The sequence below is a fragment of the Ambystoma mexicanum genome, chromosome 8 (assembly GCF_040938575.1).
Source record: "Ambystoma mexicanum isolate Mex_15411 chromosome 8, UKY_AmexF1_1, whole genome shotgun sequence".
Lineage (NCBI taxonomy): Eukaryota > Metazoa > Chordata > Amphibia > Caudata > Ambystomatidae > Ambystoma > Ambystoma mexicanum.
In genome coordinates this window covers 638,674,823-638,697,220 of record NC_090929.1, presented here as the reverse complement: position 1 = coordinate 638,697,220, position 22,398 = coordinate 638,674,823, and the positions used below count along the sequence as shown (strand labels likewise).

Below are 22,398 nucleotides of genomic sequence, written 5' to 3'. Positions count from 1 at the left end.
CCTACAGCTGCCCAATGGTCCAAGGATATACTGTACTGCCATGATATGGAGACTAAATGGGGCAACATGCAGGGCAACCAATGGGGAGAGAGCGCATATACGCGTCCCACATTTGACTATCTGATCAAACAATCTGAAAATGAAGATGCTGAACCTCCCTTGCCACAGGGCACTCGCCAACAAGCCCAGCACGAAGGATAGTGTCCGCTGACGCACTACCGCCCTATCTAAGGATGGGAAGGAGCACACCCGGCAGACAGTCGTACCGAACCACCTGGTGGAAGGCTGATTCAGATACTGAGGCAACCCAGACCACTCGCTGTAGAACTCGGCTTATATAGTGTCAGAAGATAACCCGTGGCATGTGAAGGCAAGCGTCCCCAAACAGCACGATCCTCCCCGCAATGAGAGACAATGAAGGACTCTCCCAGGATGGGAATAAGGCCAAGACAGAGTGCGGGTGAGCGTAAATGGGAGTTTATCAATCAGAATAGGGCATGCAAAGAACTCTGCAAACTCCGAGAGCGCTCTGTCTGACAATAGCAAAGACAGGCGTATATATTTACAAAAAACGTCATAAGAACCTACACACTATAGGGGGCACAAGTTCATGGGGATTGGGTGGCGACGACTAACTATAGGTGCTGCTGTGATGTGGTTGGCTTTGGCTGGAAGACGTCACTGGGCAGCCTCGTGGGTTGGGCTGGGCCTGGCCGGGTGGCGGAGTTCATCCAGGCGGTGTTGTGGGGCCATCGTGGCCAGTGGCAGAGATGAATGTCTTTTCCTGACTTGTTAGCCCTAAGCCGTGCACACCGCAGTCATTCAAACATTCTGGTATTATTTTCTTTAGTAAATCTTTCGATAGGTTATACAACAGGTTAATGCAACACAGGAGGAATGCACCTTGTGAGGGGACTGGTGGTAATACGTCAGGGCATGGTTACCAGTGTCCTGTTGACCGGGGCCATAGGTCGTGGGGCTAAGCTTCGGGGCCTGGGACGGGCGGTACATGCCTTTCTGCCTTGTTAGAAGTTGTTATGGATGTTCCGCTGTGTGTTGTCAAAGTGTTGGGTGTCTTGATTGCACAGGGCCATAAGTCTGTGATGGTCCGGTGGGTTGTGAGGTTTACGAGGGGGCGCGTGTGTTCAGGCAGAGGTTTACGGCTGTGTTGTAAATAATGCAGGTGGCGGGTGGTGGCCTTGGGTGCTACAGAGGGGGTTACAAATCTTTGAAGCGGCTCCAGTCTGGTTGGGGGAGGTAAAGCAGTGCTGCGCGGCTTCAGCTCTCATGCCTTGGCAGCCTTCGCAGGGTGGGAGGGGGAATGGCCTTGCACGTATTTCACAAAGGTATCTCCCTCGTGTGTTGCCGAATTAGGTAAAAACATCACAAACATTTGAACACTCTTATAATACTTATCCAGCGTAATACAAAACATGCATTTAAGCTTTGCTGGATGTGTCTCGATTATACCCAGTCTAAACACCTTATTCATACATTATGTTTTAACAAGTACAGTATTTAGTTATATGCATATATATTTGCAGTAAGTGAGGTAGAGTTAGGATTGGAGGAGAACATAGAAAGTAACCCGCCACTGTTCGTGACGGTGGTGGCACATGTGCGGCCTGAACATGCACACATGACATGCACTTCCCATGCATTCTTCACATAGGTTCTTTGTATGGTTACATTCGTTTTCTTGTGTCCTCTAGCAGCATTAGTTCAGTTATGGTACGAGCCCATGGGGTGTAAGTTTTCCAGTCATGCACGTAACAACCAGATTCCTGGTGCGTGCCGTTATTATTAGTACCCAACTGCAATGGTACATGCTCCCCATCGCTTATATCATGGGGGCATGATCTCTTGTAATTATACATCTTACAGGCTTCTGTAATATAAGGGATTTTATGAGAGGAAAGCATTCCTTGCAAGTAGTCTCAACATTAATATACAAATATTGTCTGGCATGTGACGACCATTTTACTGTTCTTTTCATTTGCCTAGGCCTGCTGGCCGGGTCATGCTGGGAGCGATGATACGATACACTGCGGGAGGTGAACTGTTACAATGTTAGTGTATTACACTAGCTCATGTCCGTCTGGTTCGTGGGAACGTGCTCGCAGCGGATCTACCAGGGTGCTGCGGCAACAAGGATGACTGAAACCCTCCACGGGTGGGGGCCGCGCTACAGTGCGCTGAGCTCACACCATCTTTACCAGACAAAATGGTTTCTAGGCCTAGCTAAATTTTAATACGTGTGGGCAATTAATACGTGCGGGCAATGTCTCGAGTGGGTGAGCCCTCTACCACCTGGGCCCGGGTGGCATGAGGGGACGCCCAAGAGAGCCATAGTCCTCACCTGGGGAGAAAGTGCAGGCGAGGGGGGGTCGTCTTGGACCAGTCCTCCCCTACATTTCCCCCCTTTCGTTACTAAAGTAACGAATTCTTTAAATCTTCTATCCTCCTACATTCTGCCTCGTCCATCACCGCCTCATCCCATGCCGGAGTTCCTTTGATGGGCATCCATGCTCTGCACACTGCTCTTAAGCTCTCACCTCTCCGGGCATATTCATCTGGGGTACACGTTAGATATATGCACCCACCATCTGCTTCTAAATCTACCCAAACTTCCTCATACCATTCTAGTATACGGGGCTCTTTGATGGTGGTGAGCCACAACTTATCTACAATATCTTTATCGTGGTATATGGGCACCAGTTGGTACCTGGGCGAATTATCTATCCCTGTTTGTACTTGTGCTTCTTGCATTGTTTTTATTGTACCGTGTGAGTTGCCCATTGTCACCATCATCATTGCACCATTTGGTACTGCGTTAGCACATACTCGAAGACCCACCTGGCACAGGCAAAAAAGTAGAAGGAGGAACACAACAGCTGGTATTAAAAATTTTACAGTTGTTCCAAGCCATGAGGGAACCCAGGAGAAGATGTTGTCGAACCATGTACTCGCTTCTGCTCCGCCTTCCATTTTCATTTTTTCTCCTAGGTTGTGGACTGCTTCGATCACATGGGACAGGGAGCCATTCTCTGCGTCTTCAGAAGGTACGAAAGTGCAGCAGGCACTTCCTATTTTTCGGCAAACACCACCGTCCATCGCTGTCAACAGGTCCAGAACATACCTGTTTTGCATGGTCATTAGTCGTAAAGCTCTTAGTTCAACTTTGATAATATTGAATCCTTCTTCAGTGTCGTTCGCCAGCTGAATCAATTCCCAGCGTGTTATCTGGAGCCATTTTGCGTTTGCCCGTGCTTGGACACTTGAGACGAGTGAGGCAAAAAATGTTTCTGCTGAGCTGAATAATCGACATTTGTCTGGGATCTGAGCCAATAGTTCTGATGATGCCTTTGATATGTAATTTGACGCTCGCCTGTTACGGGTCAGCACTTCTTCCTTGTTTCCGGAAGACAGGACATATATTTGTGTTTCTGCAGTTGGTTGAGCCACACTCTTCATGCGTTCCTGTGTCCCATCGACGTGGCTTTCTGGTATCACCATTAGGGCTGAGTGCAGAGTGGCCATTGAGCAACTGCCACTCCATGACTGGGGGAGGTGTAGGTATGCCTGTTTGCCGCACACCCAGTACGTGTCCATCAGGGCCGCTGTCCCTTTTCTTAGGTCTGGGATGGTGAGGGTCTTGTTGCAGTTCTTGTTTGTTCCCATGGGGGTTCTCCCTTCTCCTTTAAAGCATAGTTTATAGTCCATTTCGCTCTGCAGTTTGAACGGCTTTTCAATGGCAGTTACCCAAGTTAGCTTTGAAATGTGTTCTCTCCATACTGGTGTACATGTTTCCTCTATCCACTGCAATTTATCCGGTGCCACACCTCTTAGTGCTTCCGCTTTGCACAGTACTTCTTCATCCTTCCGCTTGTTGTCAGAAAAAAGTGTCCCTCCTATCACAAAAAATGGTTCTTTCAAACATACTACTCCTGCCGTTTTTGGGTAACACGTTTTCTCGTTCTGCAGCATTTGAAAAGTCACTTCGTGTGCCTGGAAGGTGTTCTTAATCCTGCACAGCGTGAGATGAAGGAGACATTGGGCATCCACAATAGGCAACTCTTTGGGTAACAACACTTTGGGTGTACCTGATGCATGGGGGATGAGGGAGCAGACATAACAGCTCTCGTTTGTTGTCTGTTTAGCTGTGGCACTCATGTCTGCATACCACTTATTTGTTTGATGGGGGTGTCGTGGGTCTTCCATCTCATCTAGACCTAGCCCATAGTACTCATCGTACTTTCTCCTCCCTGCTTCTCTCTTTCGTCTGTTCTTGTTGCTCATGTACTTCCCACCCCCCTGGGCAGTGGACAAACTAGACCCCCCTTTCTCATTCCCGCCCCCCTTGGCCCATTCATCATATAATTTTTCGTGCATTTCTAGTAGCTTTTCGTCTTCTTTCCTGACGTTATCTGGCATATTGTTTTCTGGGGTGGGGGCAAACTGGCTGGTGGGGGTGTTATATAACCATGATATGGCAGACGGGTTTCGGTCATTGAGACTGTGGGCATTGTAAGTGGATACCCCTGGTGGAGACACTGTGTTGCTCTGTATTCCACCTTGTGGCTTTTCTCTTTGTGAGGTCACAACACTGGATGGTGTGGTATGATACCCCCACACAAGTTTAGTTCCGTCCCATACCAAAAAATCACCTTCCCTGGTATTGACACCTGCAGTTGTATCGGGCCCGGTGGTACTGTTAATTGGTCTAGTAGTGTTATTACTCCCTCCCCCCTCGTACATCTCGATAGAGATGAACGCTATAAACCAATATGTAACCAGGCCAAACATTATCATAAAAAACAATGTGATGCATACTGATAATCCACACTCATACGAATATCTACATCTCTCATATACTAATTCTCTCATTCTACTAATTTTATCCGTTGCAGGCTGCTCGTTAGATGCCATGGAAGCTCCTGTTTGAGATATAAAAGTGCATTAAGTGCATGCATGTAAACGTTTTGTTGGCACCATCTGTGCCAATACATTTGACGGGGAATGGAAGCGGGTGGGGATGTGGGGGAGGGGTATTCACAGACAAGGGTATATAGAAGTTGTAACAGTATTATTTCATTAATTATATACCACTCAACAAGATGAAAAAAGGAAATATCACACACACTTATTTTTATTTTTTTTTGTAATATCCTTGTCAGTCATTATTTCATTCAATTCCAGTGCTGACATTATTCCATTCAGGTCCAGTGCTGACACACACACTCACGCAAGTTGATATTTAGGCATCCTACTCATTTGCATTGTTTGCTGTTGTCTGTGCCTCCTCCTCTATCTCCTCGTGTACATCGCTGTATGCTTTTCGTACGTCGGTCAAGTGCACCCAGTACCTCAAGCCTTTCACCTTTACTGCCGTGGGCGTGCAAAATATTACTTCGTATGGGCCGTGGAATCGTGGTGCATTCCACCGACGCACGAAGCTTCTGACATAAATTGAGTCGCCTGGCATTAGCTGTAGCTGTTGCTCTGGCTCCGTGACAGATCCTGTTACATTTCCCTCTTCTCTAGTGAAGGGTGGGGAGAGTTGCTTCGATATTGCGCGCGCTGCCCTTGTTAATTTCCTTAGGTAGTCTGTGAACTCATCTCCCAATATTGCGGCGCTTCTGTGAGCATCTGAGTGTTCACGCAGTGGAGAGTGTGCTGTGTTCATTCGTCTCCAAGTCACGATCTCGTGTGGGGACAAGTGGTGGTCTTTACTTGTTTGATTTCTCAACTCAAATAGTGCCAGGGGTAGACAGTAAATCCAATTTTTCTTTAATGAGAAGCATAGTTTTGATAACCTGCCCTTTAACAGGCCGTTCATCTTTTCCACTACGCCATTACTTTGTGGATGATAAATCGAACACAATTTATGTTTTATACCCAATAACGTGGTAACTTCCTTGAAAAGTTCATTCACAAAGTGAGAGCCGTTGTCTGAGCGAATTACGTCACAAATTCCCCAGCGCGGAAACACTTCCCTTACTAGGAACTTGGCGGCGCTTTTGGCATCAGGTCGCGCACATGGTCCCGCTTCCACCCACCTTGAAAATGGGCACACCACCACGATCATGTACCGTGAGCCATTACACCTTTCCCCCATGTCTACATAATCTATATGCAGTTCTCTGAAGGGGCCAATGGGTTTGGGAATTGTTCCCCGGAGTGTGCGTAATGTCATTCCTGAGTTGTATATTTGGCATGTTGTACATACCATTGCCAATCGAGACACATGCTCCTGGAGACAGGGCACAAACCATTCTTCCTGTATCTCTGCTGCGATGTGCTGCTTGGTGTTGTGTGCGGGGAAGTGTAACTGTTGAAATGCAACTTCTAGTAACTGCAGTGGCATTACCACTTTCCCTGAGTTATTTTGCCGCCATAGTAGGTCTGTCCCTGATTGGCTGCATCCCCGTTTTGTCCATGTTAATTTTTCTTCTGCACTCGCTCCTTGCTGTAATTCTAGTATTTGTGATAAGGACATCATGTTGTACCCTTCTGACAGTTCTTCGGTTGTTGTGGTCTTGATCATAAACTCACCTGTGTCGTATTTCTGAAAATAGGAAGCCTCCTTGGCGGCAGCGTCCGCTGCCGCGTTCCCTAAAGACACAACGTCTGTGTTGGCTGTATGGGCCTGGCACTTCACTATTGCTACAGCAGTAGGGTTTTGTAGGGCCTCAATTAATTCTTTTAACAATTCTGCATGCTGCACTGGTGTTCCGTCTGCCCGGCTGAATCCCCTACGGCCCCATCTTGCTAGACCTCCATGTACTGTCGTTGTCATGTACGCTGAGTCTGTGTATATTGTTACTGCACAGCCTTTCGCTGCATGTAGTGCTTCTATGAGCGCAATCAGTTCTGCTGCCTGTGCAGAGTAATGCGACGGGAGGCGGTACTGTACTAATGTTTCAAACTCACCTTCCTCTAATCTCACTACCGCCATGCCGACTTGTTTTTCTCCCGTGTCCATATCAATTGATGCGGACCCATCCACAAAGTACACTTCCCCCTCGCTGAGAGCGCTTTCACACACCACTGTGTCATCCCCTCCTTCTCCTGTGTGGGTTGCGCAGTCGTGATTTTGCATATCCTCTAATGTGCACGCTTCTGTAATGAATGTGGCGGGGTTCACTGTTTTACATCTCACTATGTGGATGTTGGCGCTGGACAATATGATCTCGTATGCTGTTGCCCGCTGTGTGGTCAGTGTGCTTTTCGATCTTTCAAGTATTGCAAATAATGAGTGTTCCACAAACAATGTCACAGGACATCCCATTACTATTGTGGCACTTTTCTCAATCGCGAATGCGGCTGCTGCGAGTGATTGTTCGCACGCGAAATGACCTTGCATCACGGCATCCAAAGTACCACTATAGTACGCCAGGGGCTTGTGTCCTAAGGATGTTTTTTGTGTTAGTACTGCTGTCATAAGTGTTCCTTTGCAATGGGAAAATAGGTAAAATTCATGTCCATAATCAGGGTTTGCTAGTACTGGAGCGCTTGAAATTAGCTCTTTCAGTGATTGAAACGATATGCTCATTTCTTCTGACCATTTTATTTTTCCATTCTCCTGTTGTGCTTCTTTTAGTGCTTGTAGGAGGGGCCTGGTGTATGCTGCATAGTCTAGTATCCATGCTCGGCAATAATTGCACATCCCCAAAAATTTCTGCATGTCTTTCACTGTCGTGGGCTCTCCTACTGACCTTATTGCCTCCACCCTGTCAGGAATTATTCTCTTTCCATCTTTTGATATGAGCTGTCCCAGGTATAGGACCTCAGTCAAGCAATACTGTAGCTTCTCCTTGTCTACCTTGTATCCTTTGTTGGCTAGTAAAGTCAGGAGCGTTGTTGAATCTTTTCTACATGTCGCTTCGTCTTGTGCACACACCAATAAATCATCCACGTACTGAATAATCGTACTCTCTACTGATAGGTTTCCCAAGTCTTCATGCAATATGCGGTTGAATATGCTCGGGCTCTCACAGTATCCCTGTGGCAGTCTGCAATGTTCATATCTTCTTCCCCCCAGTGTGAACGCTGTAAGATATCTACTCTCTTCAGCCAGGGGTATTGAGAAAAATGCATTTTTCAGGTCTACTACTGTAAAATGTGATGCTGCTTTTGGGATGCTGCATAGTATTGACGCAGGGTTCGGGACTAGAGGGAACTCTTTCTGTATTACATCATTGAGGGGGCGTAAGTCCTGTATCATCCTCCAAGACCCCCCTTTCGCTTTCTTGATTGGATAAATACATGTGTTACATGGTGAGTTTGAAGGCACTATTATCCCTTGTGCTAGTAGTGCATTTATAGTTTCTTTTATCCCTTCTTCAGCCTCACGGGACAGTGGATATTGTTTGACTCGGGGTAAGATAGCTCCTTGTTTTAGTTTTATTATCACAGGTTGTACTCCATGCAACAGCCCTACATCATGGGGGCCTGTTGTCCATAAATTGTTTGGTACTAACCTCATGTCGTCATCAAAGAATGACGGTGGTTTTCCTACCACTGCCATTAATTGGACGGGGATCTCTCTGGCTTGGATCAAAATGTCACAGGGCATCGCTATTTCCATTACTATCTCACCATCTGCTTCTGTGTCTAAAAAGAGATCCTCATCTGTTACTTCGCGTAGGGCGAGGTTTGCGTTTGTACACAGTACGGTGCGCCACTCGCATCCTTCTCTGTCCATTCCAATCACAGCGATCCGTTTCGTTGATACCTGCACAGCGTGCAAATCTAACGACACCACTGATCCTGGTGCTGCATTTGGACACACTATGGGGCGGAAGAGGAATTCTGCTGGAATCCTCCAATCCATGTTTTTTAGCTCTGGGACTATAAGGGCCAAAGTCTTTAGCCCTGCAATAAACAATTCTTCCTTTTGTGGCAGCCCTCGTATTTCCTGTGTGGTTGTGTAGGCTTGCACTACCAACATTGCACGCAAGGGGCATATCCCGGGGGTGGAACACACTATTCCTCCTTCGGTAAATGATATGGTCATGTTAAGTTTACTCATAAGGTCCCTCCCCAGCAAATTTATCGGGGACTGTTCATAATACAGTAAGGGTGCTTTTACAGTCTTGCCCCCTAAGGTTACATCTAAAGCTTCTGTGTAAGGAACTTCAATTACAGCCCCAGAGAACCCCTGCGTCTCTAACTTCCTGTTAGATAACGGGAACCGGCCCTCCCTGACGCATGATTTCTCCGCTCCCGAATCAACCATGAATATAAATTGCCTGTCTCCTATCTGCGCCCCCACCAATGGTTCCTCTGCTGCACTGTGGGTGGTAGATAGAACTGGACACGCAAGTGTTCTCTGTGGGCTGTCCTATGCGGGGTGTCTCATCGCCCCCCTTCATTAAATACGTTACCTGAGACCACTGACATGCCGTTGTAAGGTGCTGGTGCGGGGGCCCCGTTAGCTGCTGTCGCGAAAGGGTTGCCTGGTGTATATTGCATGCTGTCGTTGTTAGGCATGTTTTGTGGGTGGTTCTGTGTTCTATACTGGGGTCCCTGTTGCTGGCTCGTGTTACCCTGGCTTGGGTCTCTCAGTTGCTGTTGTCCCATCGGAAGGCCATATGGGCTTCCCGGGTGGGGATGGCCATACTGTTCCATCTCCTGGAACCAGTTGTTTTGTCTACTTCTGCACTCCCTGGAGTAATGCCCCCATTGCCCACAGTTCCAGCAACTCCCCTGAGGGCCCCTGGGACCCTGCCATCCACTTCCTCCCATTCCCCCGTACCCCTGTGGTCCACCTCCTCTTCGGCTCCTGTACCCACCTCGTCCCCCTCGAGGGGTCCACTCTTGCCACTGCGGACCTCCACCCTGCTCCTGCTCGTTCCACTGCCGCTGTCCTGTTCCCGCCCAATTAGTTGCCATCCTTCCTTGTATTGCTATTAGCCCCTCCTCCTCATCTTCTCCCTCCCTGCTGTGTGGGAGCGCGGCTACTGCTGCTGCAACCTTCACTAACTTTGTCTGCACCAACTTCGCCTCGTCTGCCAATCTTTTCTGCGCCACCTCCTTCTCCCTTTCCTTTATTCGTTTACAATGGTGTACTATTATGCTCTGAATTTCTGGCCATCCCTTTGCTTCTATACCTGCTATTTTGTCAAGCGCCTTCTGCACTTCCTTTGGGAGCCCCCTTTTTATAATGAAGTAAAATAGAGACGTCGAGTGATACCAGGGCGTGCCCGTTTCCGCTCTCCACATCTCTTGGACCCGAAAAATGTAATCCATAGCCTCCTCCCCGTCATTCATTGCACACTGCATCACAGACTGTAAGTCAGGTGTGTCTGGAAATGTTTCGCGTAAGGCGTCCCACACCCTAGCCCGTACTGTGTTAAAGGAGGCCCCATCATGGCGGTCACAGTCTAATGTTACTCCCGGGAAACCGGCTTTAACCCATACTCTTTCAGCCTGGTCGCCCACCGCTGATACGAGCAGACTTTTCACATCTCCTACAGCTAGGGGTACCCCAGCTGTATGTTTTTCGAAGGCGTATATCCACTTACTTGCCCCTCCTGATAACGGGGGCAATAGCTTTAATAAATTAGCTTTATCCATCTGTGCCCATGGGATATAGTTAGGCCTCCCTCCTCCCCTATGTATCAACGGGAGCTGTAGCTTTCCTTTCGTTGTTGCATCCGGACCCGTTTTGGCTGCTGATGTTCCCAGTGATGCCATCTTCCCCACTCTGTTCCTCAGTCGCCCTGCCCACTCATCATCTAGGGTTCTCGTAGAACATGCACCTTCCTCCCCCTCGCTTCCCCCTCCTATTGCCATACTCAACCTGTCGCTTTCGTCTAGCTCTTCTCTAATATCACATAGTAATTCCTCTCTAAGTCCCCCAAGCCTTTCTTCGTTACCACCATCTTCCTCTCGGGTCCCTACTTCTATTATTCGCGTTGGTTCTTCCTCAATCCTAAACAGGATCTCGCCCTTTTTCCACCCCTCTTCGGGCCTTCTGCTTTCATCCGATGCTCTAGACGTACGTCCAGCTCTAGTTGTATCCAGTGCTGTTCGTTCGCATATGTTTTTTATCCTCGAGAGCTCATCTTTTGCTATCGACAGTCTTGATTCTAGATCATCTGTGAGCTTCTCTATGTCCACCCTTTGTGTACCCGCCTGGCCTCGCTCCCTTGTACTTTCATATGGTGGGGGTGCCGTGGGCCGGTGGGGTGTAGTAGTTGTCGGGGGAGGTACATACGTTGGATCACTGTATCCTTCCGCGGGTACGGGTTTCTTTAATATCGGGTATAAACTTATTACCTCTACTGGTGGCGCTACACCTGGCAATTCTTTGATATCTTTCTGTAACATCAGTGGGTTGTCTGTAGTAGATGGGAGATCAGGATTTGATGCTGGCGCTTTAGGCGGTGGTACCTCTTCAAATAACCGCCAAAGATCTAATATTTCCCTCCTATTCTGCAGCTGTTTCCCTCGGTACTTCAAGAAAATGCATGTCATTACCGTATCTAGAATGCTTTTGTCAAATGATCCTCCCTCTGGCCATAACTGGGGTAGCCCCTCTCCTTTCAACTCGGTTACCCATTGGTCGTGATATTTCTTAATCCGCTCCGCGTACCCTGGAAGATTTTTACAAATATGTAATAAGGGTGTTTCAGCCCCCATCTCTGTGTCCTCCTAGTGCTTATGTGTCGCTGTGTGTGTCTACAGCTACAATGTGAATGTAGTATCGATATTATTTTTTAGTATTCTACTTCACATTCAATGTTATGCTCGGTTGGGCTCTCCCTCCCTTTACTGCACAACACGGAACAGACTGTACACAGTTTCTAATTTGTTCTCTTTGGGGGACGCATACAACAGCAACCCATCATTTATTTTGACAACATCAACCCGGAAATCAAAAGGCACCCACTCACGTCACTGTCTCAACGTTGCCTTCAAGAAGTTTTATCCGGTCACACTTACCATGACCATTTAACAATTATACATTTATAGCCGTTTTACACATTCGCAACATCAAAGTCATCCCTTGACACATACGAGGTGCACACACCTCTTGGTAACACTTAGTACACCATTCACGCTGCCCTCCCTTTCCTCCCTAGCCGGCTGTCCCTGTCTATCTTACTTAGCACATATGCATATATTTATCGGTTTTAACCTGCTCTCCCCCCTTTAGTAGGACCCTTGTTCTCTTACTTTTCTCCCAAGTTCGTGCTAATTCCGTTTTTATTCTCCCCCTACCCCTAAAGAAAAAAGAGAAGAAGTAGTAGCGATCACTAATATATTCTCAGTGCCCCCTTTTGCTGAACACTTTTACCTTGTATTTCACTTCGTCATATATTCCCAGCACTAGTCAATATAGCACTATGCGGCGCCGCCTTCCACCCCCTTTCGGAGCTAGGTTCCCGTCACTTCTATCTCTTATTCACCTCGTAATCCTAATGGCCATATGCAAAGAAAAAGAAAGGAAATTTTAGAATAATCTTTTAGTGTCTCTTCGTATCCCCTTTTCGTTCCCTGTCCTACACTTCTCTCCCCGCTCCCTTTACAATCGCTCACTCAGTACTCACGTGCCCGTCTTGAACCGATAGTCTCCGAAACTGGGTCCGTCCAGGCAGTGTCGCCGTCAGCTCAACAGTCAGCCCCGGCTCCGGCGAGCGGTACTCAAAGGGGATTTTTCAACCGGGATCCCGTACCCTTTCTCTATTGAGTGCGCACTTCTTAGTGTACCGGTCGCCGTTGGCGGGCAGCCTCCCGGAGCCGGCTCACCGTGCGTATCCCTTTTCGACCGGAGATTCTCGTGCCAAAAAGGGGACGGTTATAATGGGTTTAGGAAGAAATAAAATCACGCTATCGGGGTCACCACTGAAGGCAAGCGTCCCCAAACAGCACGATCCTCCCCGCAATGAGAGACAATGAAGGACTCTCCCAGGATGGGAATAAGGCCAAGACAGAGTGCGGGTGAGCGTAAATGGGAGTTTATCAATCAGAATAGGGCATGCAAAGAACTCTGCAAACTCCGAGAGCGCTCTGTCTGACAATAGCAAAGACAGGCGTATATATTTACAAAAAACGTCATAAGAACCTACACACTATAGGGGGCACAAGTTCATGGGGATTGGGTGGCGACGACTAACTATAGGTGCTGCTGTGATGGGGTTGGCTTTGGCTGGAAGACGTCACTGGGCAGCCTCGTGGGTTGGGCTGGGCCTGGCCGGGTGGCGGAGTTCATCCAGGCGGTGTTGTGGGGCCATCGTGGCCAGTGGCAGAGATGAATGTCTTTTCCTGACTTGTTAGCCCTAAGCCGTGCACACCGCAGTCATTCAAACATTCTGGTATTATTTTCTTTAGTAAATCTTTCGATAGGTTATACAACAGGTTAATGCAACACAGGAGGAATGCACCTTGTGAGGGGACTGGTGGTAATACGTCAGGGCATGGTTACCAGTGTCCTGTTGACCGGGGCCATAGGTCGTGGGGCTAAGCTTCGGGGCCTGGGACGGGCGGTACATGCCTTTCTGCCTTGTTAGAAGTTGTTATGGATGTTCCGCTGTGTGTTGTCAAAGTGTTGGGTGTCTTGATTGCACAGGGCCATAAGTCTGTGATGGTCCGGTGGGTTGTGAGGTTTACGAGGGGGCGCGTGTGTTCAGGCAGAGGTTTACGGCTGTGTTGTAAATAATGCAGGTGGCGGGTGGTGGCCTTGGGTGCTACAGAGGGGGTTACAAATCTTTGAAGCGGCTCCAGTCTGGTTGGGGGAGGTAAAGCAGTGCTGCGCGGCTTCAGCTCTCATGCCTTGGCAGCCTTCGCAGGGTGGGAGGGGGAATGGCCTTGCACGTATTTCACAAAGGTATCTCCCTCGTGTGTTGCCGAATTAGGTAAAAACATCACAAACATTTGAACACTCTTATAATACTTATCCAGCGTAATACAAAACATGCATTTAAGCTTTGCTGGATGTGTCTCGATTATACCCAGTCTGAACACCTTATTCATACATTATGTTTTAACAAGTACAGTATTTAGTTATATGCATATATATTTGCAGTAAGTGAGGTAGAGTTAGGATTGGAGGAGAACATAGAAAGTAACCCGCCACTGTTCGTGACGGTGGTGGCACATGTGCGGCCTGAACATGCACACATGACATGCCCTTCCCATGCATTCTTCACATAGGTTCTTTGTATGGTTACATTCGTTTTCTTGTGTCCTCTAGCAGCATTAGTTCAGTTATGGTACGAGCCCATGGGGTGTAAGTTTTCCAGTCATGCACGTAACAACCAGATTCCTGGTGCGTGCCGTTATTATTAGTACCCAACTGCAATGGTACATGCTCCCCATCGCTTATATCATGGGGGCATGATCTCTTGTAATTATACATCTTACAGGCTTCTGTAATATAAGGGATTTTATGAGAGGAAAGCATTCCTTGCAAGTAGTCTCAACATTAATATACAAATATTGTCTGGCATGTGACGACCATTTTACTGTTCTTTTCATTTGCCTAGGCCTGCTGGCCGGGTCATGCTGGGAGCGATGATACGATACACTGCGGGAGGTGAACTGTTACAATGTTAGTGTATTACACTAGCTCATGTCCGTCTGGTTCGTGGGAACGTGCTCGCAGCGGATCTACCAGGGTGCTGCGGCAACAAGGATGACTGAAACCCTCCACGGGTGGGGGCCGCGCTACAGTGCGCTGAGCTCACACCATCTTTACCAGACAAAATGGTTTCTAGGCCTAGCTAAATTTTAATACGTGTGGGCAATTAATACGTGCGGGCAATGTCTCGAGTGGGTGAGCCCTCTACCACCTGGGCCCGGGTGGCATGAGGGGACGCCCAAGAGAGCCATAGTCCTCACCTGGGGAGAAAGTGCAGGCGAGGGGGGGTCGTCTTGGACCAGTCCTCCCCTACACATGACGGCCACAACAGAACACTTCCAATGGACCGTCACCGAACATCCAGAATGTAGGGAAATTGTTTGACTGTACTGGGGGAGGGAAGGGAACAAAGGGGTTTTGGGTAATTGTTTTGTGGTGTTTTAAATGCCAATAAAAATAATTAAAATAATAAATACTCTTACTGAATAAGGATCTGTTCTTTGGTGCAGGCCAACTCATAAAGGTAGAGGTGGTGAGTCTGAGGACTTCAGAACACAGGTGTTTATAGTGTTTTACTTGGATTGTATTGCAGCAGCCCTAGCGCTCTGTGTGACCATTTCAACAGAGCTCCTATGTTATGGTAGGCATTTTACAGTAGTATGGGTAGAATTAGTCCCATTGTGAAAACATATGGCATTCAGATTCTAATGTTGTTTGATCAGACTTCCCAAAGAGTTGCAACCTGATTAACCACTATAGAATCACTAAACCATTTGTGGTTTTCCTATTAACTACCTGCTTGGATACCTATTTCTTTATTTACTTATTCTATGAACCCAAGTGAGCAAGATAAATCTGTGTATGATTATGAAAAGTATGTGTATTTAGTGACTGAGGATGTTGGGTTGAGTATGTTCTAATGCCCTATTTATTTCTCTTCCCTATTGTCCCCCCCCCCCTTATTCCCTGACTCTGTAATCTTCATTTAATTGCCATCTGCCTTGGTCTGTCTTCTCCTGTTTCTCCTACCCTTTATTCACAACTTTCTCTTTCTGTTGCTATGCATCTCCTCTTTCCACCTTTCTTCTCTCAGTGGAGAGAGGTGTAAAGATTCAGGAGCAGATTGTAATTGGAACACCTGGCACTGTCCTGGACTGGTGCTCTAAACTAAAGTTCATCGATCCCAAACGAATAAAAGTGTTTGTCTTGGATGAGGCAGATGTCATGATCGCCACACAAGGTCATCAGGATCAAAGCGTCCGAATTCAAAGGTAGGAGTTCAGTGCATGACCCTTGTATACAAAAATGAATCCGCTTCATTAACAGCAAACCATTTTCACATGTCCAACAGTTATAAATACCATATAGCAGCTGGATTCAGCAAGGAGAGTTTGGAGACTGTCTTGACATACCCTTCCTCCACCTCAACCCTGATTTTATCTATTTATGGGAATCTTTGTATGGATCTGACAATCCTAGGTGTTAATGCCAGTCTGTTCTTAATCACTAAATCTCATTCCCTCCTACATATAAGATAAATCTAGTCTCTCCATTTGTGAGGCTTTTCTCAACGCTTAATTCCTTCCTCTTGGAGCATTAGAGGTCACTGTGTGGAGGGAACCAGGAACCTGTGGGATGCAATTTAGAATCAGTCATGATTAACCTGCATTTGAGGTAAATCTGAAGGGGGATGTAAGATTTGGAATTAATCAAAACCACTGACCAGGCTCCAAGCAACTCTCCATTGTTTCTAATCATGCCGTACCTTTATTGGAGGGCAAAGTCATATGCAAATCACACTTGGCCCTACTTCAAAGGGCCAATCTAGCCCAAACTGCTCGGGCACAATCTTCTACATGAAACTGCAAGTGACCCCTGAAATCTTTTTGCATCAGTGTTCATCAGCAGCAAAGTGTATCTTGTTTCTAATGGTTGTCTTGCTCCCACATATTCCTCATTTATGATATCCATCTCCCAGCACACCTGTTCTTTAGAAAAAATGTTCAGCCATCACCAAAGACTGCAGCATATTCTGGTTTCCTCCCCCTAAGCACCAGCCCACATTTGTTTGTTTTGAGACTCCGCCAGCATTGTATACCTGAACCACCTTCTGTGCCTTTGAGGGAAAGGCCCAGCCCACAGTAACCTAAATCTGATCCCCTGGTGGGCTTGACCCTGCTCCCCTTGCTAACACTATTTATACGTTGATCCCCGAATTGAAGAGGTGATCAATGCAGGGGGTGCACTGTGCTGTTGGACACATCACCGTTGGGGACTCGTACAGAATATTATGACGAAAGGAGCATGTAAAAATCAAGGTAGCATCGACACATATGCCAAAACCACTAAATAACAAAACTATCAACAAAATGAAGATGGAGCCACCTGAGAACTCAGGAGTTGACAGAAGTCCAGAAGTTGAAGGCTCTTGGCAGTTAATTTCAAATAGAAGAAATCAACTTTACACCTAGTATTCTGGGTCTGTAACACTGGAAGTGATAACCTAGGTGAGCCATACCATAAATGAAAGCACAATAAAGTCAGAAGTGTGTAATATATATGTTACACATTACACAAACACACACTGAGGCTTGTGGAATCTGCTTAGATCACATGCTGTGCATAGGCCGACATCTAGTGGAAGCTGCGAGTATTAGTTTGTTTTTCAAAACTCGAAAAGGGGCGTCGAACCAGGGCGTGCCAGTAATACTATCCCTAGTGTGACATCCCCTGTACCCATGATCCCTCACGCATGTAGGACCCTTAGATTGATTTTTTCCGCCATACTAGTTGGACGCATGTTCCCTTGTCTTTAGCCATTTAGTCTTTCAATTACAGTTAAACTTCCCCATTTACTTCCACCTTACGCCGAAGATTGATGCCGGTGAAGATCGAGGAAACCAGCCATCGAAAACTGCCACGACGGAAGTCGGGCCTTGGAAGGCCTCTGGCCTCGGCCCTGTACAGTAGGGAGAGTGAGGGGTGGTCAGAACAGGCTTCTTTCCACCTTTCTTCCTACATACACCCGCCCGCTGCCATTTTATAACATATGGAGAGTACTCCATTTAAGTTCTGCCCAAAGTGTAACAGGAAGTTTCTCTGGGTAGACCAGCACAATACGTGCAATCTGTGTCTCCCACGAGACCATCCCGAGGCTACCTGTCGAGCTTGCAAGCTCTTCAAGCCGAAAACCGTTAAAGACCGCTCGACTAAACGCTGGGCCCACTACGCCAGGCAGCTAGAGGCCATGGAAGTGGAGGGAGCGTTCAGCGATGACAGCAACGCCGCCGAATCAGATGGCGAGGGCAGAGGGGTGACTTCGGACACCCACGTGCAGGCCCCTGACCCCGAAGGACTGGCCGGCGGCCACGTTGTGGGGACAACACACGGTGGCAAGAGCGCAACACATACTACCTCCACTAAACACCAGCCTGGGCCGTGACTCGACACGCGTGTCGAGCGATCGGCAACGGAAGACACCAAGAGAGCGGTCTACTAAATGTGTGTCCTCTGGGCGTTCCTGTTCGCCTCACGACAAAGACCAACCGTCCGCAGTTGATAAAGGTGTCACTTTCAATAACCCCTGAGGCCCGGTCGTCGGAAGACGATTCCGACCTCAATCCTCAGTCAAGACAAGTAGCGTTTGCACCCGAGATTCGACGTCCTTCCTCCAATACAACCTCTGAATCTCGTACAACCTCAGAATCTCGACGCCATGCGTCAAATCCCTTGGAGACCCCCAAAAATACTGGAAAACATTCCTCTAGTCATGGGAAGGGGGATAAACAGCATAAAATGTCTTCAGAACACCATATTCATAAAGATAAACAGAAGGCCCCTAAATATATGCGAAAGTCCAAGGTCCCTGACCCTACAACAGAGAGAAGTCATTCCTCCCGCTGCTCAAGATATGGGCATGGAAGAGCAACCAGAACATGTTATCCCTAGCTCCAGAGAATGGAATTCAGCTGATATTGACAGGGTCATGAAAAGGATGTCATTTATGGCAGACCTCTATGAAAAAGACCCTAATTACTTTCATAGCTACGCCAACACCCCGGCTACCTCTGCCCCCTCGAGGTCTAAAGACTCTCAGCCCCCTGCTAAAAAACCCCGCTCTGATGCCCCAACGCAGAGCTTGGTCACAGACCCTTTGGTGGTCGAATCTTACCACCCGGATTTATATTGTGAAGAAACTGAACCACAATCGGTGGAAGACCAGACAGCGTTCTTATTATGGGGATGACTAGGACGAGGAGGATGAGGCTGAGGCCTACAATCTCGACTCCCCGATTCCCAAAGACGCCCCAATGCATGACTCAATGGTAGATAATCAACCTCTCCTCAATAAGGTACTAGCTAAAGCAGCAGCACATTTTCATATTGACACACCGGGGGTCCAAGAAGATATGGATTTCGCTGAAGGGATCCTAGGAGACAGGAGAGCCATTGCTCAGGCCATCCCTATATTAAAATCCATCCAGAGTAGGATTGATCCCTGGCTCATAACCCCAAGTCTCACTCGTGCGGTTAATCCGTGAGTCGAGAAACTATTCCGTGCCGCACCCTCTGACCTCCTGTACATTAGGGGGCAATTAAAACCGGATTCCCTGGTTGCAACAACCACCAGAAAGAGGGCAGGTATATTGCTTGCTTCTTCCTAAGCACCTCCTGTTAAGTAGAGCAAAAAACTATACGCTCCTGGTAGAAAGGTTGCCTCCATCTCTGCCTGTCAGTCACGTATTCCCAACAGTGCCACTCTTTTGGCAAGCTACAATTGCCACCAGTGGCAACAGTAGCTGCTTTAGTGTCTTCTGCACCCGAACCCCTAAAGAGCCAATCGGCTCAATTGGCAGCAGATGGAAGGTCTGTATAAGGATGCATACTAAAGACAAACTGTGATGCAGCAGACAATGCTGGAAGATTAATAGCCGAAGGCACGGTTATAAAGCGTCATGCTTGGCTGAGGCAGTCTGGGTTCAAACCTGGACCCAAGCCACTCGGACATGCCGGTAGAGCAAGCAGTGGAGGAAGCCTTAAAGACAGCTAAGGATGAGTATGAGACCCTAAAATCTCTTGGCCAAATCACAAATAAACCCTCAGGACAGAGGGGAAACAATAATTTTCATCGCTTTCGGGGCCAACGCGCCCAGAGGGGGTTAAACTATTATCAAAATCAAGGAACCTCATGGGGCAACAATCAGTTCCAATCTTCACAGGGCTTCCCCAGAGGGAAGCGCAGGGGCCGCACTAGGGGTAGAGGCAGCGCCGCCAGAGGTGGTACGCCATCCAGTAAATAGTGACGTTCAGGTCCCCTCCCATGCATTCCCAATAGGGGGTGCATTTCCACCTTCAACCACGCATGGGAGGGGAATCACTTCATATTTCAATGTTCCCAGTGCACAGAAGATTCTTGCGGTTCAAAATAGACAACCAGCACTACCAGTTCAGGGTGCTGCCCTTCAGAATAGCCTCGGGTCCAAGGGTATTAACCAAGGTATTGGCAGTGGTGGCGGTGCACCTGCTTAGGGAGGCAATCCCAGTGTACCCTTAGCTGGACGACTGGCTCATTACAGGGGAGCCCCCCCTAATTTGCAGATTCAACATCATAAGAACAATCAACCTCCTCTTCCAATTGGGCTTCTCAATCAACGAGAAAATTTCAAGTCTGGTGCCAAGCACCTCCAAAACAGTTCCTATGAGCTCTCCTAGACACCCAAGAGGGTTTGGCCTTTCCATCAGAGGAAAGAATTCAAAATATGTTACTGCAAATTCCTCAATACCAGGCCGATCTCGAAATAAGGGTGCGCAAAGCGATGTGTTTGCTAGCCAGGATGGCATCTTGCATTTACCTGGTTCCCCACGCGTGCATGCGACCCATGCAGGAATGGTTGGCGAAACAGTGTTCTCAAGCAAGTGGTCAGTGGGATGATCTAGTGGTCATTTCGCCAACACTGGACAGAGTCTTCTCTGGTGGACAAGAGAATCTTACGAAAGGGAAACCCTTATACGATCCAGAAATACAGGCCGTTGTCACAAGACGCCTCCCTAGCAGGGTGGGGAGCCCACTACCTTCACCATACAGCTCAGGGTCTATGGTCTCACACAGTGGCTCAGAACAACATCAATCTGCTAGAACTTCTGGCAGTCTTCAGAGTGCTTCGGGCATTCGAACCCCTCTTATCCAACCAGTCAGTGCAGATCATTACAGACAGCACAACTGCAATGTTTTCCTTAAACAAGGGGGCACTCATTCTCCCAATCTGTCCAAGCTTGCCCAGAAAATTTGGAAATGGGCACTCAAACTTAAGATTTACCTGTCCTCCCAACTTGTTCCAGGGGAACTCAACTTGCTAGCAGATGCTCTGAGCAGAGATCCCCTCCCAGAGGAACACGAGTGGCAACTACACAAAGAGGTCGTACGAGAACTCTTCTCTCAGTGGGGTTTCCCCACTATAGACCTATTTGTCACAAGTGAAAACAGGCAATGCCCAGACTTCGCATCCAGGTTCCACCAGCCAGGCTCCAAGGGGAACGCCCTATGGATGAATTGGTCAGGGATGTTTGCCTATGGTTTTCCACCAACCCCTCTGATGAAGGTGGTGAACAATATCCACAAGGAACCGATGACGCTCATCCTGGTTGCTCCTATGTGGGCGAGACAACCATGGTATCCACACCTATGCAAACTGGTGGTGTGCGACCCCATCAAGCTCTTGTGCCGGTACAACCTACTCTCCCAGCACGAGGGGCTAACGGTGCATCCTCAGCCCAACTTGATGAACTTGGCAGCATGGCTCCTGAAGTCAGAGTTTGGATATCTCAAATTACCCCAGAGATGTATGGATATCTTGAAAGAGTCAAGAAAACCAAACACTAGGCACTGTTACTATGACAAATGGAAACAATTCGTTATTTGGTGCCGGAATAAGCAAATCGACCCAGTTGATTGTACTACTCCTAATATTGTCTCCTATATGCTCCACCTACTGGATGCAGGGTTGGTGTTTAACTCACTTAAAGTAACACCTGGCAACTTTATCAGCCTACACCACTTCCCATAACAAGGTGTCATGGTGGAAAGTGCCAGTCGTTAAATCATTTATGGAAGGGGTCAAGAGACTCCACCCTCCAATTTCTAACCCACCACCAGGTTGGGACCTTAATGTGGTACTTGCTAAACTCATGGGACCTTCCTTTGAGCCCATGCACACATCTAGTGTCAAACACCTGACTTGTAAAACTGCCTTCTTGGTACCCATCACCTCCATAAGAAGGGTCAGTGAAATTCAAGCTCTGTCAGTGCAGGAACCTTTCTTTACGATTCATAAGGATAAACTGGATTTACACATCACCCTAGGTTCTCACCGAAGTTCATTTCTAAATTCCATGTTAACCAGTCTATTGAGCTACCAGCCTTCTTCCAAGAACCCAAGAGCTCTGCTGAGGTAAAACTCCACACACTAGATGTGAGGAGGGCAGTCCTTTACTATGTATACAAGACCAGACCGCTAAGAAAGATCAGCTGTTCGTCTCCATAGCTCCAGGCAGAGAAGGAGATTTTCGTTTCTACGAATGCCATCTCTAGGTGGATAGTCAGATGTGTCCAACTGTGCTATTCCCTTTCAGATAAAACACTGCCTTTTATGCCAAGGGCCCACTCTACAAGAGGTACTGGAGCCACTCTGGCCTTCATTGCAAATGTACCCCTTGACAGCATTTGCAAAGCAGCTACATGGAGCTCTATTCACACCTTTACTCAGCACTTCAAAACGTCCTCCTTTGACCAGGGACTGAATTCTTTGAGA

At 47.7% G+C, this 22,398-nt stretch overlaps 1 protein-coding gene across 1 annotated transcript in view; it reads left to right on the top strand.

The window, feature by feature from the left end:
* Positions 1-22,398, top strand: part of LOC138472262 (ATP-dependent RNA helicase DDX19B) — an 857,647-nt gene that overhangs the window by 568,248 nt on the left and 267,001 nt on the right. Inside the window, exon 9 of the mRNA XM_069610370.1 lies at positions 15,684-15,861. Coding sequence (XP_069466471.1) covers positions 15,684-15,861 — 178 coding nt within the window. The remainder of the gene's footprint in view (positions 1-15,683; positions 15,862-22,398) is intronic.